This window comes from Muscardinus avellanarius (assembly GCF_963383645.1).
Source record: "Muscardinus avellanarius genome assembly, chromosome: 9".
Lineage (NCBI taxonomy): Eukaryota > Metazoa > Chordata > Mammalia > Rodentia > Gliridae > Muscardinus > Muscardinus avellanarius.
Window position 1 is genome coordinate 77931572 of NC_137795.1, and position 19524 is coordinate 77951095.

The window sequence follows — 19524 nt, forward strand, 5'->3', positions numbered from 1 at the left end:
TTCCAAAATGACGACTCAGAGTTCAAGGCCTCCCTTACTATTGGAGAATAATGATCAAGGGGCAGATGCCAGCGTTTCCATGGGAGACTCCGAATCAGATGTAGTTGTATTTCCTGATATTTGTTGGGCTGCTGGGGGGTGTCCACCTGTAACATGAAGCTCCTAAACATTTGCAGATGAGTTTCAAGGTCAGCCAGGCTCTACTGCAGAAACTGTTCTGAGCAATCGACTGAGTGGATACTGGATGCATCTTCATCATTTAATTATTTGAATTGGGTTTATGAGCAGTACTGTGATTCCTCTCATCTCTGGAACTTAGGAAAGCCTGTGATGCTATTAAAAGAGGAATGGGTGGACTGCCTGGGGAAATCCAGAGCCCATGATTCAATTACAGGGGCTTTCACCGGGTCAGTCACTACTTGGAAATTATGAAATCAAGTTAAGACTCCAAAAATAGTTTAAATGTTAAATTGATCATACTGATCAGATTTTAACACTACAAAGGAGAATAAACAGGAGCTATTTATTCACCCAAGTGGTCCTCATCTCCTCTCCAGTTCTTCGGGCAGCATAAAATATAAATATAGTTTGGCACATAAATTATTGTCATGTCCAAGAGGACAGGCTTCCAGGTTCCTTCTGTGAGCTGCTTGTCACCTGTCCCCAGCTCTCCAGCCACCCGGGGTCCCTTGTTTTTTCTCTATCATTCAGGCTTTTGCCTACTCCACTCAATGCAGCTTCCCTACCACTCCCTTAGTCCCTTCTGTGCTACGGTTGCTCTTTATAGACAGCTCTTTCTTTTTTCTTTTTAAATATACCTTTATCAGTGCACTGTAGTCTCATATTATAATGTATTTCAGAGTGATCGGGCATACACTCATATGCACACAAGCACCTGGCGAGCTTAGCCAGCTCTTTGAATTCTTCACTCTGCTAAAAATCACCTGTATGAGGCTGGGCTGACCTGCTATCGTGGCAACGTGCATTGTTACCTTAACTTGGAACCCTGGCTGACTCTTTGCTTGAAACTTGGGCTTTCTCCATTTTCCAGTGCCTTCTCTTTATTATTACCCTCTGCTCTGTCCTGAGAAACTCAAAATTATCCCACCGTTTCAGGCAGAGCTATAATGTTCTTACTTCTCCATCTTCCAGGCCAGATCTTGGGGATTTTTTTGTCCTACTGAGTATTGTGAAACGGAGGCTTTCCTAAGAATTCTGCCTCTGGATTTAAAAACCACATTATTGTTTCTCCATGTTAATCTCCTATCCTTTGTTTGATTTCCGAAAGTTATGACTTTTTCAGAAACCCAGGAGCCTCATGCTTTCTCAGACCAGGGGCATATCATGTGGGCCCCAGTAAGCTTCAAATGTTGTCTTTCTCACTCTGACCTCCATGATGGTGAAGACTTCTATGGTTGCAAATTTTACAAAAGATTCCTTTCTAGCTATTACTACTGAGAATTAATCTCATTAAACTAATATTCGCATGAGGTGTTCCTACCTGAAATTGTCTTGCATTTCTTTTCTTTTCTTTTTTTTCTTTTCTTTTTTTTTTGGTAATACTAGGGATAGAATTCAGGGGCATTCTACCTCCGAGCTACACCTCCAGCCCTATTTTCAAAAAAGAGTTGCAAAGGGCCTCACTAAGTAGCTGAGGCTGGCCTGGAACTGATATCTTCCTGTTTCAGCCTCCGAATTTTGGGATTACAAGTGTGCAGCACCACGCCCCGGCTTTGTCTTGCATTTCAATTGAAGACTTTAATACCAAGTGTGAGACCATTGCTTCTCCACTGGGAGTCCTTTCACTCTTACCCTCTCTTCTCCGCCTTATACATGGGGGACATTGGCCATGTATGGAGTTATTTTTGGTTGTCACAACTTGAGGACTGAGGGAGTTGCTTTTGTCATTGAGTCAGTATAGACTAGGGTCGCTTCAAAATGTTCTATGCTGTACGGGACAGCTCCCTTATACAAAGGGTTAGATAGTAGGAGATTTCATTAACAATTTCTGGGCAAAAATATTTTGGGGAAAATGTCCTGTGAAATGCACAAAGAAACACATAAATAACCTCTTTTACAGATTATCTGAATAGATATGAGAATTTCTGGGAGAAACAATGGAGTCCTAACAGGACAGTGAGCAGACCAGCTTTAAGATTTTGGGATGTAGTCCCCACCCTTTTTAAGTCAGCTTACCAGGGGAGAGAAAAAGGAGAGGGTGTAGGTTTCCTTTGCTTGAAGGAAAATAACAAACTGAACACTGAAAATTCACTTTATTATGTTTTGATTCCCATTTCCCGAGCTTTCACTGTGTGAAATAAGCAGCCTACACAATCAGGATGCACAGATCTCAACAAAGGGGCAGGGGACCTTGTGTACTTCCAGTTGGGTGGAGAAAATGCCAAATACCTACAGGCAAACCATTCATTCAGAGAAGTTGACGGGGTGGTGTTGGAGAGGCTGGAGGGGGCACATGCTTAGATGGTGCCCAAGGGAAAGCCCAGGGTGAAAATCTGGACTAATTCCTCAGTCCCGAATGGAAGCCTTACCCATCCACTTGCAAGAATGGTTATCAGAAAGGTAAATTAATTGCTTGCCCTGTGAGTCTTTTAAAACTTGAAAGACGCCTCTCAGTGGAATTGTTTAAAGGGTGGTCCTGAGAAAAGACAAGGGAATAGTTCCCATAACCTGCAGGGATTTCTTTTCACCAGAGGGTTTGGCAAGACTACCACGAGTTTAAAATAACAAAGTTAACACTGAAAATTCACTTTATTATGTTTTGATTTCACAGAAAATGTAGACTTGTAAATAACAATAGTTCTTCATAACAATCTGCGTGACACTTTTATTAGCTTGTGGAAGTGGGAGGTTTGGTTAAACAGGAATCCATGTGAATATCAGGGGTGGGGGGGAGCCAGGGCTTGGAACAACTATGATTTAGAAAAAGAATGATCATGTTGGGCTTTGCAAACCACCTGTCACCTTGCTGATCTCCAGAAAAATGTAAAGAACATATTCATGGATGAGTGAAAATTTTCTCTGCTTAGGTAAGAAGAAGGTCAAATCAGCACGCCTTAGCTGTCAGCTCACACCAGCAGACGGCTTTTCAGAAGTTCAGCATGGGCCTGACAAAAGCTGTTTACCAGTTTTGGAACTGGTGAGGTCTATTTGTTGAATACGATTCTTGCTCTTAAAGACAAGGAAACCTAGGTCGAAGTACAGTAAATAGACACAAAAGGAGTTTCTGGTCCACTGGAAGCTTCTCTGAGCCTTTAGAGAGTGAGAAAAAGGGAGATAAATGCTTTTCAGCTGAGTGAGACAACACTAGCCCAGGCCAGCCCTTAATAACTGAGAAGTAATAACAAGAGCCTGGCCTGAAATGCATCAGGCAGGGCGCATGCTCCGTCCTGTGGGCCGCTTGGAGACGGCCTGCCTCAGGTCAATACGGTCCAGAGCGAGGCTCCTGCCTCAGTTCATATGACCAGACAGCCAATGTGAAACTGGATTTTCTGATTTTTAAAGCTATTTTCTTAGAACAAGAAATGCGATACCTGATTTTTTCTCCTCTCACTTTGTAATAATTCAGATCAAAGGGTGTATAGTTGTGACCATTTCAAAACACTTTTTGAAATTAACGTTGGCAGCTTGGAACAGAGCTGCATGCAGATGACGGGAGTCATCCCGAGGAAGGAAGCGCTGGGAGGCAGGGATGGGGAAAGAGCAGCAGGAAGAAGGGTGGGGTGCCCGATGGGAGTGGAAAATGCCACTGCCCATGATCACAGAGCCCGGCCAGCCACCAGGCTAAAGCTGCTTGCTTCGTTTCCTCTTGCACCCCCTGGCTTCTTCAGACTGAGTTGCCAATTGACAGATCCTCCTTCTCAGGTGTCTATTTCGATCTGTGATATGGAATAAGGGGTGCAATCCTAATCTGGGAGCCCCATGCCTCTCCCACTTCTATCAGCAGCACGCCAGGTGCTCGGGAACTGGAACCATGTGTGACCATAGCACAGGGGTTTTGGCGTCCAGCCTAAGCTACTTGAAGGGATATGTTGGCTTCTTAAGGCAGGGCACCAGCAGCTCTTTCAGACCACAGGGGCTGCCTGGGATGCTGTAGAAGTCAGGTATCTTGCCAAAGTGTGTTCTGAGAATTCAGTCTATCACCAATCACAAACCAAGCCAGGGAAACGAATTTGTTGAAGCAAGCAACTCCCATGCGAAGTGTCAGGGTCATGTGCAAATTGTGTCTTTATTATAGAAAACTCCAGTGAAATAGTCAAGGTCTATCTGGAAATGTATTTAGACAGTGCAGAAAGCTCATAGGTGTTACCTTGGACCTACAAAATTTAGATTTATAAGAAGACTTAGTGGGAGGGAGTTTATTTGGGAGTTTTGACCTGGCTAGAGTCAAATTATTAGTTAATTTGTGCTAGAAATTTCCCTAAGAGCCTCAGGCAATCAATAATTTAGTGAATTTCAGAATCCTGGACTATTGATCCTCTATCAAGCCCTAAAGAAAACAAGCTTGAAATTATCTTCTCCTGTTTTAAAATTATCATTCAAATATAAATGTCCTCTTTCAGAAGTAAAAACAGACAAAACATTTCTCTTTTCCTCTGCCCCCTTAGGAAGCACCTACTGCCACTCACAAGGGTTGCCAAGCTTCCTGTGCATAATAGGACAACTTATGCAGGTAAATTAGATAAATAGGTCTTGTCTCTTTGCTATGTATCAGAAGCGGTGTACTTCAGCACAAAAAAAAGATCAGATCGTAACGCCCCAGTAGTAAGAAACAAAGACAAAAACAAAACACAAGCCAGGCGTGGTGATGCACATTTGTAATCCCAGCATTCGGGAGGCTGAGACGGGAGGATTGCGGTTTGCTGACAGCCTCAGCTACTTAGTGAGGTCCTCTGCAACTCAGTGAGACCTGTTTCAAAATAACGAATAAAAAATAGGGTTGGGGGTGTAGCTCCGACATCAGATTCCCCTGGGTTCCATCCCTACAGCCGCAAAGAAAAAAACAAACAAACAAAAAACACAGTGACCATGCCATTGAAAGCTAAAATTAGAAACCACTAGGTTCAGAGAGAACCTAGTTTCACTGAGCGAATAGTGTGCGACCTTCTTCAATGCGCCTGCAGTGCGGTCCTTTCTGTGGGGGAGCCCTGGGTGAGGGCTAGCATGTGGACACATCCCTTCACTTCCCTGGGTTTCCGCGTTCCCAAACCATGGGGAGCTGAGCTGTCCTCAAAGATTCTTCCCCATCCTAGACTTATCCATGGATTCCTGATTTCACAGTAAGAAGGGCTGATGGCTTTGGGACCCCCATGGATGTGTCATGAAGGCAGCCACATCACACGTCAGCGTCGCTGAAGGCTGAGTCGCTGTCCCCTGGCCTGGCCTTCCACACAGTAAGCTTGGGGCAGCTGCTGTCAGCTCCACTGTACCCAACTTTTAAATACATAGATTAAAAAGAGGAAAGAAACACTTTGGAAAAATTAGACAACTAATATGAAGGCTTGGGAGTGAGGAAAAGAAGGTGAATCCAGACATTGTTAAGCAGCAAGGAAGCAAATATCAATGATAACAAAGTATTCCAGTGGGTTAATGTTTACGAGCTTCAGGCTAGATGATCCTGCCCCCCTAAAAAAGGCCAAAGTATTAAAGAACAAGCAAGCATCAATAACTGGACACCAGATAAATATATATATACAATGAAAAATCCTATTTGGAAGAATGAAACTGTAGGAGGCAGTGAGCTTTGGAGATTTCACCTTTCTTTCATTTCATATTAAAAAATGGGGCAGGCAACCTCTTCATTTTCCCTGAATGTCATCTTTTGGTTGATGGCAGAAGCCAACCACTATTTGCATATAGGCATTCTCATAATTACAGTTGGGGCCCTTAAATATAGTCTCCAAGTTACGATCTGTTTGCAATATAATATAGTAGGGTGACCGACTTTATAGGCAAGGCTATGTGTCATTGGCTTTAGTTAACATATTGTGTCATTTTGTGAGCAGCAAATAAGCACAGTTAGAAATGATAGGTCCTTGAAATGTGCATGAAAGGAGCTGGGTACTAGCAGATGCTCCTCAGCCTACGTGGCTGACTTCTCTGGGGCATCTGTGTATGGTAAAGCTGTCCCAGGCATGACTCAGCGCTGGAAACCTGTCTGTCAGCATTTTGGTTTGCTGGTCTTGCTGTCCCCAAAGTTTTCATTCTCAAAGTTGTTTCAATTGCAAAATACCATGGGTCACATGCATAAGACCAGATAGGAATTTGCCTTCATTTTTTCCTTTTATTTGTTTTAATGCAATTGCTGTTATTCCACTCACTGAATTATTTTTCACCATATTCACCCAATAGTCAGAGACCATTGCCAGATGATCCATCTGCCTTTGAATTCCCTGCAGACCCTAGTGAGAAGATGTCTCATTCCCTGAAGATTCTTTATACTGAGGGGACAGCATTGCATAGCAATCACCTGCTGAGGCGTGGGTTACTGCGAAGATTCAAAACACCGCTGTACCAAAGGATACATTTCTACCTTATTATATCAGAGTTTAATTTGGCAATAATTGCCTTGAAAATATGCATTTTAAAACTGAAGTTTATTGAAAGCCATCCTTCTCCAAGCAATTACCAATGTCCCCCAGGGATGGTGGCTGTGGACATCATTTGATCAGACAAAAGATTTGCTCAGGCTTTTCAAGCATCAGTGTTACTTGGCACAGTCTATTCAGCTCTCCTTACTCTCTGGAGGGAATTATGGGATTTTTAAACTGTGAACCTTTGTTGGAAGACTCAGAGAAAGCTCATTTGAGACCCTCTTCCCCCTGACCAACTGCTCTCAAAAGAGGAAAAGTCTAGGTGACAGTGGTCTGGGCCCATCGCCCTCTCCTGTAACAGCCTGCCATGCCATTTCCAAAGAGAACTCTCCAGGAGGAGAGGTGACCCTGGGATGCCCAAAGACAGATACAATAGGGTATGCTCTATGTGCAGTACGTGGCCTTGCGTCCTGGGGCCCCCAGAGAGGCAGAGGGGGCTTCTCTTGAGACCAAAGCCACATGCCTTAGAAAACAGCCCCCTGGAGACACCCCAGAGGTCCAGTGTCCTTGCAGATCCAATGGAGTCCTTGTGGGCAGGAAGGTGGAGGGTACCCTCTACTAGGTCATGTAGAGGTCGTCCAGTCGGCGCTCTTGGGGGCCTTGCACGTGTGCACGTCCAGGGCCTCCAGACAGTCCTGGCAGCGCACGGCACAGCACCAGTGGAATTTACACTCACACTTGGTCATCCGGGTGATGCGGGAGGTGTCGTAGCCTCTCCCGCAGCACATGACTTCACAGCTGTCCATGCCTCGGGAAGTCAGGTTGCACACGCGGCCTGCTGTACCCAGGGAGCCTGGAAGACAAGTCGGGGAGGCGTCACTGAAAGGGTTTCGGTGGAATAGAATGTGCTTTGGGAGGAGCATGCTCCAGGCCAAGCTCTGCCCCACCTTGACTCAGCGATGGTTGTAACACATCAGTCCTCTGAGCAGCCTCAGAAAGCTTAGAGGTGCCAAGAGGGCAGAGGTCAAGAAGAACAAACACAGAGCTTTGTCTACACCTTGGGGGACCTGAATCCAGCTTTCCTACTTCTGAATTGGCTAATTTTTCAGGATATCCCTACCCCGGCTTGGATTGAAGGGTCATTGGATAGACAAGGCCAGATCAGTGTGAAAGGGAGATTGGTCCTCCTTCTCTCTCTCCCACCCTCGAATCACATTAAGGAAACTGGAGTGGGACATGGTGGTGAATGTCTGAAATCCCAATACCTAGCGGCTGAGACAGGAGGATAGCAGGTTTGAGGTCAGTTTCAGAAAAGTGAGAATCTCAGAAACACAGCCAGACCCGATTGCAAAATAAAAAATAAGGGTTGGGCAAGTAGCTCAGAGGTAGAATGTCCCGGGGTTCAATTCCCAGTAACCCCCAACCCCTGTCCCAAAAGGAAGCAGTGGTTATCAAGGTTAACTCGCTCCAAATTTGTAGGGGTGGGTGTGACAACCTTGAAAGGAGGGAATTTCACCTTCCTAGACCTGCTTACTTTGGTGTGTTAGAAAGAGGCCAGAACTCGGGTTGCTGATGGAGAAGGGCGGCATCATTGGTGTGAGACCCTGAGGAGGGAGGGCACAGCCCTTCCTGGTTATCACTAATTCTTCCTCTCCCCCATAGTTTAGCATGCCACAGGGATGTGTATGAGGCACCTGAGACCAGAACTTCAAATCTTCAGAGAATAAAGCTGGCATAAAAAAAAAAAAAAAACAATCTGCTAGGAATTACTAGTGTAACACCATCTTAGGGTGATATTCGCTAACTGGTGGCCCTTATTTCTGTATTTGTTTCCAAAAAAAAAAATTTCAAAGATAAAAAGCCTTTTACTTTACTCTACTATTGGGGAAAACACCCAGAATTCTTTTCCAAGAGCATCCATCATCAGACAGCAGAACCAATGTGGGGGACAGTTTTGGAGAGTTTTCTCAGCATACAATGATTCTTTCCACTTTCTCTTCTACCAAGATCAGCACCCAGTAGACACGCTACACATGACCCTGCTCATGGGCAACAGATGGTTGGATCACGGGTGGACACCTGACCAGTCAGTAGGTTTCCATGAAGACCTGCGATTTTGACAAAGAGTCCCTGTCTCCATGTACAACCTCAGTAGCCATTAGCAGCCATGTTCTTCGATTAGGTCAGTGGACCAGGAGATCCACTGAGACAGGTAAGAAGCAAATGCACCCAGACAGTGAGGAACAGACGAGAAAGAGGAGCTGGGGAATGCTGCCTGAGACAGGACCGTCCCCTGGTTCTGCTTCCACTTCTCCTGGAGGCCTGATGAGATTTCTACCTCAGAGTTCCTATAAACTCTGGATCCTTCTAAAAATCTTCCTCTTAGCTCAAACGGTTCCCAAATGATTGACAAGCCTAGAGAATCTAAGCTTTGTTTTTAGCTCCTATGGTGCTAGGGATTGAACACAGGGGCCCTCTACCTCCAAGCTACATCCCAGCCCTATTTCATTTTTATTTGGAAATAGGGTCGCGCTAAGTTGTTGAGGGGCCTCGCTGAGTTGCTGAGGACGACCTTGGAACCTGCAATCCTCCTGTCTCAGCTTCCCAAGTACTGGGATTACAGGCGTGCATTAGCAACGCCCGGCTGTTAAACTCCTTGCTTAGAAAAACATCAGGATAAAAAAGATGGTGACTTCACTTATTTTCAGTTCCTTCGTCAACTAACTAGGAATGTCGCCCTCTTCATAACTTCTACGGTGCCTCATGACTCTCTGTTTATCACAATCCGCTGTGTTACAATTATCTACATAAATGTCATGTTGCCCTGCCTGTCCAGAATGACCAGGGAAACAGCAAGGCCCAAGCAGGGTGTGGGGTCACGAGGAGCAGGGGTGGGGGCAGAACTTGCTCTGCGTGGTCAGCCGCAGAGAGCAGGAAGACAGGCAGAGGGATCTCCTGAGGACAGGAAGGATGGCAGAGGGCCGGGCCGGGTGGAGGGCGGGTCAGCCAGGGGTGGCCCCAGCCTGCCTTGTGCTGAAGAGGCTAAGGGTTAGCAGAGGCAGCAGCTGGGCCCAGATTCGGGGCAACCATCAGGACAGTCCTCAAAAACATGGACCCGCTGGCTGCCAAATGCTCTCTCTTAATAGCACGCCCATTATTTCATTCAATAAACATTCAGTGAACACACGCATGGGTAGGATGCTGGGTTAGCTGCTTGGGGCTTGTGGGGAGGAAGGGAATAAAATAGCTGGAACCCCGTTCCTATCCTCAGGGGACTCATAATGTAGTGAAGAGAGAGATGTGGAGAGATACTTTGCTTCTTCTTGGGAATTGTCTCATTTGCTCAAGGCCTACTGAAAGCCACATGTGCAAAAACACCACAGCAGACCAAGCTCAAAGGCGGTACAGAAAAGGCCGAGCATGGAAGACTTGGGGTTCAATCCTAGAGTTGCTATGTGTCAACCGTCTGATTTCGGGTAAGTCACTTAACCTTGCGAAGCTGCAGTTTCCTCTCACGCAAACTCAGGATAAAAACAATTCCTTCCTGTTTGAGTTTAGAATATAATGTGTGAAAAAGCACCTGACATAATAAGTATGAGCCAGTCATTTCTTCATTTGGTACGTGTTTACCGAGTACCTACTAGGTGCTAAGGACAGTCCTGAAAGTTTAGGATTTATCAACAAAGTAAAGATCCTACCCTAGGGGCCCTAGCCAAACACATTATACTATTTCTTGGTACTTATAGTAGAAAACAGGACTAGAAAAAGGGTCCTCAACTGTACGGATTTTACAGAGAAGGTGGCATTAGAGGTAGGATTAAAGAACGAATAGAAGGTGTAGAGGGAAGGAAGCAGGTTAACGGTATCCTGGGCAAGAGAGAACCTTCTAGAAATCCTACGAGGAAGTTCACAAGAGTGCCCAGAAACAGAGTACAGATTAGACAAAGAGCACACAAGAGGAGACTGGAACAAGAGGTTAAAGCGTCTCCATGCCTTGCTAAAGTTTAGATTTTATTCCATGGCAGGTGATGAGCAAGGTCAGATTTTTTTTTTAATTTTTTGGTACTGGGGATTGACCCAGGGGCATTCTACCTCTGAGCTTCAGTTCGAGCCCTTTGTTTAATTTTGAAACAGGATCTCATTAAATTGCTGAGAGTCTTGCTAAATGCTGAGACTGGTCTCAAACCTGCAATCCTTCAACCTATCTCAGCTTTCCAAGTACTGGGATTGTAAGTATGCGCCACCGTGCTGGGCAAGGCCAGATTTTTTTGGGGGGGTGGTAGTGGAGGGCTTTACTAGGGATTGAATCCAAAGGCATTCTACTTCTGAGCTATACCTCCAGCCTTTTTATTTTGTAATTTGAAACAAGTTCTTGCTAAGTTGCTGAGGGGCCTCAGTAAGTTGCTGAGGCTGTCCTTGAACCTGTAATCCTCCTGTCTACTCCTCCCAAGTACTGCAATTACAGGCATATGCTACAGCATCTGGTCAGGACAGGTTTTTTTTTTTTTTTTTTTTTTTTTTTTTTTGTAGTACTGGGGTTCCTGGAAGCCCCTTCTACCTCCGGGCTACACTCCCAGACCTATTTTATATATATATATATTTTATTTGGAAACAGGGTCTCCTAAGCCAGCGTAACTGGCTTCGAATGCGTGCAATCCTCCTGTCTCTGTCTCCTAAGCACGGGGATTACAAGCCTGTGCCACCACGCCCGGCCAGGACAGATTTTTAACCAAGGGAAAACATACAGGAATGATAAGTCTGGAAGAATGACTTGGGGCAGGGAGGTAAACCTGGAAGCTGTGTGTCCAAGCAAGAGTCAACAAGTGGAGACAAAGAGGCCCAATACATGACAGGCCACCGAGGGCGCACCACTAGAGCTTGGTGACTTACTGAATAACGGGTAGAAGTGCCAAGGGGGCAAGGACTGAACGTGTTTGGCTCCAAAGCAAGGAGGTGACTGGTCCCTTTGATGACAGCAGTCTCAGCAGATGACACAGATGACGCAGTGGATGGAGGAGGAGACATGGGGACAGTGTGTGTAGACAAAGCTTCCAAGAAGCTTGGTAATGACGTGAGAGCAGGGCACAGGGCTGATGGCCTGAGCTGGGCCGGAAGGGTTGAGTTAGGCTTGGAATCTCTTCATGCTGTTACTCAGCAGGGAGCCGACACAAGGTTTGCATTTTAAAGTAGGTTTTCACTTAAATGAAGTACAAAAATGGGGTGTGGGGGGGTGGGGACAGTGCCTGTTATTGAAAGCCAGGGCAGTAGACAAAAGGAGTGTGAGTGAGGCTTCTAGAATATTTTCCTCCTGAGGTTCTTGACCTCAATTTGTGGTTGTGTTCACTTGAGAAAACACTGAGCTGTGTGTATGTGAAGTGCCCACTTTTCTGCATGTATTGTATTATCATTTCAATAACAAGGAGACGGTGGGGAGGGAAGAACAGGAGGCAAGGAGGAGAAGCCACATGTGTCAAGACCCATAAAGCAGCACAGCTCTGTGAAACAGGTGGAGAGGGGAAGTGTGCAGAGAGGGGAGTGGCCAGAGCTGAGACCAGGATGGAGCCGGCTTGGGGAACAGGTTGATGGTTTGAACTTCAGCCTGAAGGCAAAGGAATTCCATTGAAGGTTTTAACCTAAAAGGGAACAAGATCTGGTTTGTGTCTCCAAAGGATCACCTGTGTGCTGGGGCTGAGTGGATGGCAGCAAACCAGAGCAGGGCAGGGAGACAAGTTAAAGATCCAGGAAGTTCTCTGGGAGGTGCAGGCAGCCTGGGTGGAGGTGGTGGTTGTGGGGCTGTGAGAGTTAAGAGGATAGGAGAAGCTAGGCTGGGCAGGCAGGATGTGGTGACTGGTGGATGGACGGGGAGGGGGTGCCAGGCATCAAGGGGTCTTCAGGTCCTGGCTTCAGAGACTGTGTTGATACTAGTGATTCCTTGAGGAGGGCCATGCCTGGGAGGGGCTGGTGTGGAGAACAGATAATGAGTTCAGTTTTCAGCATGTTCAGTTTGCTGCGACTCTGGGTCATCCAGTTAGAAATGCTCACTGGAAGTTCTCTCTGGGATACCTGGAAGAGGTAGGGAAGGAGTCATGGATTTGGAAATCTTTTGCTAGAGTGGTAACGGAAGCCATGGAGACCCTCAGAGGGTGTGAAAAGTGCTCTCACTTGGCATCCCAGTAGTGACTCTGAAGTTTTATCTTTCTGTTGATTTGCTCACAAGCCCTGAATACCAATAAACATCCTCAATTTCCACCAATCTGTTTTTATCAAGATATGCAGATATGCATATGTTTCCATACATTAGAATTCTTTATCGTTGCTTGGGCTGTGGAACTTAGGGGGCTAGGACAAGGAGGTCAGCTTCTTATTCCTGCATCAGGGTGGATGCCTTTTACTGACATTGAACTTGGTGGTCTTTCCCAGTGGCCGGAAACCTCATGAGTTCTGAGCTGGTGGGTTTTGTTCTCCAAATGAAGACAACAGGACTGGACTCCGAACCGAGGGATTGCTCAGTGAAGCAACCTCAGCACCATCAGACCCCAAAAAAGGAACAACACAGCCATGGCCATCAACACCAGCTTAACTTAAAAGCGATTTCAACAAAGGAAACACACGCAGGCAAGGAGCGGTCTCAGTACTTCAGGGCTCAGTATAAAATGCTGGGGAGCACAGGTCATGGGAACATGCAGGTCTTCACTGGCCGCCTGAAAGTGGCGTAATGAGGGCCCGTGAGAGGGAAGATGAGAGACGGTTTTGAGGAACGAGGACCACTGACATGAGAGCGGTGGCAAGGTCGCAGCCTGGAGCCTTAATGGGTCCCTGAGGCAGGGGCGCCGGGGAGCGGCCAGCAGGGAGGGAAAGGGCACCTGTGAAGTAGAAGAGGCTGAGGCTGCCCAGTGAAGGATTGCAAACTGGCCGCCTTGGGCTTTGGATCTAATTAGATCTAATGACAGGCTGCAGGGCAGAAGGACAGTTCTGATACTTGCTGTCATCTCAGTAGAGCTCAGATCCCTTTTATCAAAACTCCAAAGAAAGCATTTTCCAGAGTGCAGAATCTGTATGAAGTTCACAGGTCCTGCTTTCCTCTAATGGAATCATGACAAAGACCCATTATTACTGATAGCAGCAGGGCTGCACTATCTTAAGGGCCCCCCTTCAGTCTCTCTAAAACTGAGAGCATCCCTATTATGCTTAAAATAAAAGGCAAGAATCAAGATCATACATTTATGTCTGTGTTTTTAAGGAAAGAGAGTCCCTGAGTTTTATGGGCTGCTGGCTTGCTTAGTTATAAATATTTGCGATATATACCTTTAGATTTTTTTTTCTCCAAAGAATACACCAATGTATTAATGAACAAGTCACTCACTCCTGTTTGGGACACACTGGGAAACATGGGGCTAAAAACGCCAACTATGCCTTCAGCCTTAAGCCCATAAAGGTGAGTTTTCACATTTTCATAATTGAGGGGGCTGGCAGCTGATCTGTCCTTTCCTTTCTCCACCTCCTTTCTCTCTTCTTTCTTCCTTGTTTTCCATTTCCCCTTTTCTTCCTCCTTTTCTTGTTGTTTATATCTAGAAATCCAAACGCAGGGAGCGCCTCCGTGGGCGCGGCCCTGCCGCCAGCCCTCTACCTACACTGTCTCATTTCACTCAGAAGCTCCTGGGGCAGGTTCCTGTCATGAGCACCCTGAGGATGGGAAGCGGAGGCCAGAGAGGCCCACCTGGTACCTGCCAGCCCCAAAGCAGGCTCCCTGGGATCAACCCAGGACCACTCCTGGGCTCTCCCTTAATTCCTTTATTAATGAAAAACTTGCAAAGTGCCCATTGTGACCTTTTAGGGAAGGGGCCTTTTTCTCTGGCTTACAGTGTGCAGTAGACAAGTCACCTATGGTTACGTGAGAAAATGAAAACGGCACGTGGTCACTGCGGCGCTGGCGGTTTGTGCTGTTTCTCCCACAGGGAGACTCCAACTGGACTCCTGAGACCTTTCTGAAGAATGGGAGCAATGTCTTTGCAATGCCAGGATGTACGCTTCCAAGACATGTATACCCACAAGGTGGCTTTGATATCTATCCCTGATGGGGCCCAGGCCAGGACAGGTACAGGTTGACCGAAGCAACAGCGTCAGTTTGTATCTCACCCCCGATGGAACTGCTCGGCCCAATCCCTGACCTAACTCCTCATGCTTCATTCCAAAATTCTCTGCATCATTTTCAACAACCAACTTGACCCTTACAGGGTGAACATATGCACCACACAGTACCTACAGAAGCGTATGTGGTGGCTCTAAAAATATTTTCAAAAAGACACTTTAAAAAATAGTGTTAGCCAGGCCTGGTGGCACACGCTTGTAATCCCAGTACTTGAGAGGCTGAGACAGGAGGATCTGGATATGCAGCCAGTCTCAACTACTTAGTGAGGCCCTCTGCATCTTAGTGAGACCCTGTTTCAAAGTAAAGAATAAAACAATTGGGCTGAGGGTGTAGCTTGAAGGTAGAATGCCCCTGGGTTCAATCCCTAGCACTACACACACACACACACACACACACACACACACACACACACACACAGTTAACTCATGGCCCTGTCATTCTCTTCCAAATAGATAAGGTAAAAAGATAAGTTGGGCGTGGTGGCACACGCTTGTAATCCCAGGACTTGGAAGGCTAAAACAGGAGGATCACGCAGGTTCAAAGCCAGCCTTGCTGGCTTAAGAGACCCTGTTTCCAAATAAAAATATAAAATAGGTCTGGGAGTGTAGCCTGGAGGTAGAAGGGTTTCCAGGAACTCCAGTACCACCAACCCCCCCCCCAAAAAAAAACCCAACAACAATTGGGTGTGGGGTGTATCTTAGAAGCAGAGCCCCAGGGGGTTTCAATCCCGAAGCACCACAAACAACAACAATAACAACAACAGGATAAGCATATTTATATACTTCACCTTTAACATGTTTATTTTAGAAGATCATTCATATTGCTTTATAACATTTCTTCCTTTTTTTTTTTGGTACTGAGGATTGAACCCAGAGGCATTCTACTTCTGAGCTACATCACCAATACTGGGATTACAGGCATACACCATCACACCTGTCTCTATAACATATTTCTTATTCCACTTCAATGTGCACAGTTCACTTGAGAGAGAAGTGACAGGGAAGCTCATTTCTGTGACTTCCCTTGGCTTTGGTTGTGGCCAGCCTAGGGACAGAGCCCCATCCCGAGGCACAGAGTTCTGTGGACTCAGACCCCCACCTCTTGCCATCTTCACCCCAGGCAGAGCCCACTGGGTTCAGCAATGCCCCTGCAGATATGCCTTTAACCCTCCCTGTACTGTCCTCCTCCCAACTCTCATGAGAGCTCACATCAGCTCAGGGAACAGAAGATGAAGAATTGGACTTTCTAAATCACACATGTTAGGGACCACATAGGATTCTTTGGAGAGGCAATACTGAGGGAACTTGACTGAATTGAGCATCCCATCCCCAGAGCTATAAAATTAATACTAGAGTCAGGGTTCCCAGCGTAAACACATTTCTGTCTCCACCAACATGCATCTTCCTGACAGCAGAGGTGGAACAGAGGGCTTTGCCTAATAGTTCCCAGACCCATCCCTCTGGGACCTGGAGGAAGGGCGCTCTAGCTCTCTCTCTCTCTCTCTCTCTCTCTCTCTCTCTCTCTCTCTCTCTCTCTCTCTCTCAGCCAGTGTCTTTGGAAATTCCTACCACTCAGGCTGACAGAGGCCCATATGTTGACCATTAGGGCCTAAAGCAAGATTCACTTAGGCCTGTCATCCAATAGGCTGTTTCTCCTCTGGTTGACTTACAAGTTGTCAGTAATGGCACAGATTTATGGAGGCAACAAAGGAATGTTACAGAGCAAATGTTGGAGACCGCACATTCATCTGCTTGCAGGGTCTGCCTCTTCCTCGCACTGAGGATCGCATGGCTAACGTGCCTTCAGGAAGACAGTATCTCAGATGATTTTAGTTAACATTTTCCTAACATGGAAAAGTAACGGGCACAGGAAAGCTGTGTGCCATTAAATTTCCAAATCCTGTAGTGGATTCAGTGTCGTTGCCATCGGACGGACTCTGTGAGGCTTTTCGTATCGGGCACATCCAGCCTACCCAAAGGTACTTTCTGCCCCCCTGCCTGCACCCTCTAAGCATACCATCCCCCGGGGCACGTAGAGTTGTCCCAGTGGACAGCTGGGGTCTTCTGATGTGACGGCCATGCACTGTTTCTTCTGATAAGTTACTCTCTTTCCCCTCCCTCCTTTCCATGGAAAGTTACTGGCTTTCCCCTCCCTCCTTTCCATGGAAGGTCTTCCTATATGTCTAGATTCAAGCCTCATTGAGCATCTTCTCTAGAGCGCCCCCTTCTGCTCCATACCCACTGGCCTCCCTCACAAGGCCTCAGAGGCACGTCATGTGACTGGGCTCCTCTACTGTTCTGAACTGTCTGACCATTTCTTACGAACCCTGTCTGCCCAAGGACAAGGGTTAAGTCTTATTTTTCTTCTATCTACTATAGAGTGCTCAGTGGGTAGTCAACATATATTTGCTGATTTATTAAATTAAAAGCAGTTTCTTAAAAACTAAAACCAGCTCCTTATCCAGAGTGGGTACCATTCTCCAGGAAGTAATTATTCAGTAGTTATGTACTTGGTGGAAGCAGAGCAGTGAGATCTTGACTTGCTGTGTAGACAGAGAAAGTGTACAAGAAATGTGACGTGTTTTAGGTGGGTGGGATGCTACATACCTATAATCCTGGTACTTTGGAGGCTGAGACTAGAGGATCTCAGGTTCAAGACCAGCCTCAGCAACTTAGCAAGACTTTCAGCAACTTAGAAAGACCTTTTAAAAAAAATTAAAAGGGAGGAGGGGCTGGAGGTGTAGGTCAGAGGTAGAATGCTCCTGAGTTCAATCCCCAGTACCATAAATAAATAGAAATGTGACATGCTTATAAGTGATAAAAACTCAAAATGATAACTTAGAGGGGTCTGTGGCATCAAGTTAAATTGCAAATAGTAAAATTAATTAAAACCCATTCAGTTTTTGAATTATAAGTCTTTTAGAAATTACCAGATGGAGGACTATAACTTAAAAAAACAGAAAAAAAGTTAATTTGTTCCTAGTTACACAGTGATCAATAGTAACAGGTACCATTTTGTAACACCAAAGTTTTCTAATTCATAATGCAGTGTTCTTTCCCTAAGAATGTGAAATTTGCATAAATTTCAAGAAGACATTTAACAGTACAAATTGGGTTTCAAGAGGAAAGCTTAAATGGAGGGATCGAATTTATTATTTTAACGCACTTAAATATTATGAGTTTTTTTCAATATGTTAATATGGTAATTAGAAATGTGTTTTCTCTGTTCCTCACCTCCAGAGAAACCACATCTATTTGGTGGGTCCTTTGTTGTTAACAGTTCACATTATGTCAAATAATTTGAAGTGAGAAAATGAACATTTCAGTTTTTTAAAGTAGTTTTTTCAGTTTTCACAAATTCAGTCTGATTGCCACTGCAAATTAATTCAAAGTAAGTATGTTTTAGTGTATCCTAAAACTACAGTAATTCTAAGTTTATAATTTGAAAGACAACACTTTGTAGATCATCCCTATAACATAAAATAGGATTGGATGTAAAAAGTATTTTTGCTTACATTAATGATGAAATCAGATGAACTATTCAGTGATCCCACTGCAGGTAGTAAATAAAAAGTAAAAGTACTGACTAGAAGTGCTGAATGGAGTGTGTCTGCTGCTGCATTTATTTGAGACCTTTTATCTCATAGATAGAGATGGCTGGCAGGTAACCTCTGTAAGTGGCTAGCAAGCCCTGGAAACACTATGCTAATGCACTTGAATGGGGGGGATTCCATTTAACACTTAAGATTAACTGGGAATTTTTGTAGGTTGTTTGTTATAAGATAATCAGCAATGAGAAGATATGCTCAGTAATTCCCTACCAGGAAAACAAGTTATCTTTAAACTATGAAGCCGCACCAACATAGCCAAGAAAGAATCCAGCTGATCTAAGGAGCATATGCCATGTTGTTTATAAGTTGCCATTTGATTCAGTTCAATTTGATGGACACATTTACACAGTAGGTATTGGGAATCCAGTAACCAAGACGGATGTAGCTCCTGTCATCTTGGAATCCTCCACGGAGCCCAGGGCAGCAGGCAAGTCACAAATTAAGCACTGGGGCACATGCTACGCATGGAAGCATGGAGCTGTGTTTGGACCTATGAAATAGCAGTGAGGATGGAGAAGCAGGTAGGGTCGTCATACCTTTAAGAGGTCCTGGTGATAGGCTTGGGTGATGGAGGCAGGAGAGACAGGAGTGTAACAAGTAATCTGTGGGTTTGTGGCTTGACCATCAGAGTGGATGGTACTGCCACTTTATGAAAAGGGGACACTGGGGAGAAATAAGTTTTGAGAGTGGAGCGAATCAGGAGGTCAGTCTTGCGCTGAAGCTGGGAGAGCAGGCTTTGGCTCTGTGATAAGACTAGAGGACACAACAGAGGACAGGGATAACAACGTGAATGAAGAGGCCCACAGCGGAAAGAAAGAACAGCGAGAGGAAAGGGTCTAGATTGAGCCTGAAAAGCCTGCAAGATTTAGAAGAGGAGGAACTAGCCAGGTGTGGTGCCGCACACTTGTAATCCCACATTTGGGAGGCTGAGACTGGAGGATTCTGGTTCGTGGACAGCCTCGGCTAAATTAGTGAGGCCCTTTGCAACTCAGTGAGGCCCTGTTTCAAAATAAAGAATAAAATATAGGGCTGGGGTGTAGCTCGGAGGTAGAATGCCCCTGGCTTCCATCCCCAGACCCGAAACTAGCCACTGAAATTGAAAAAAGCCAGCAATCAGGGTAGGAGGAAAATGAGGAGAGGGTGGTGTTATCAAGGTTAAGAAAATAGTGTTTTAAGGAGGAAAAGGTTAATTGTATTATGTGTCACTTAGTTTG

At 45.6% G+C, this 19524-nt stretch overlaps 1 protein-coding gene across 1 annotated transcript in view; it reads right to left on the reverse strand.

The window, feature by feature from the left end:
- Nucleotides 1-7174: 7174 nt before the first annotated feature.
- Nucleotides 7175-19524, reverse strand: part of WNT2 (Wnt family member 2) — a gene marked incomplete at both ends in the record, with an annotated part of 45650 nt that continues 33300 nt past the window's right edge. Inside the window, one exon of the mRNA XM_080701485.1 lies at nt 7175-7404. Within this exon, the coding sequence (XP_080557611.1) occupies nt 7175-7404 (230 nt within the window). The remainder of the gene's footprint in view (nt 7405-19524) is intronic.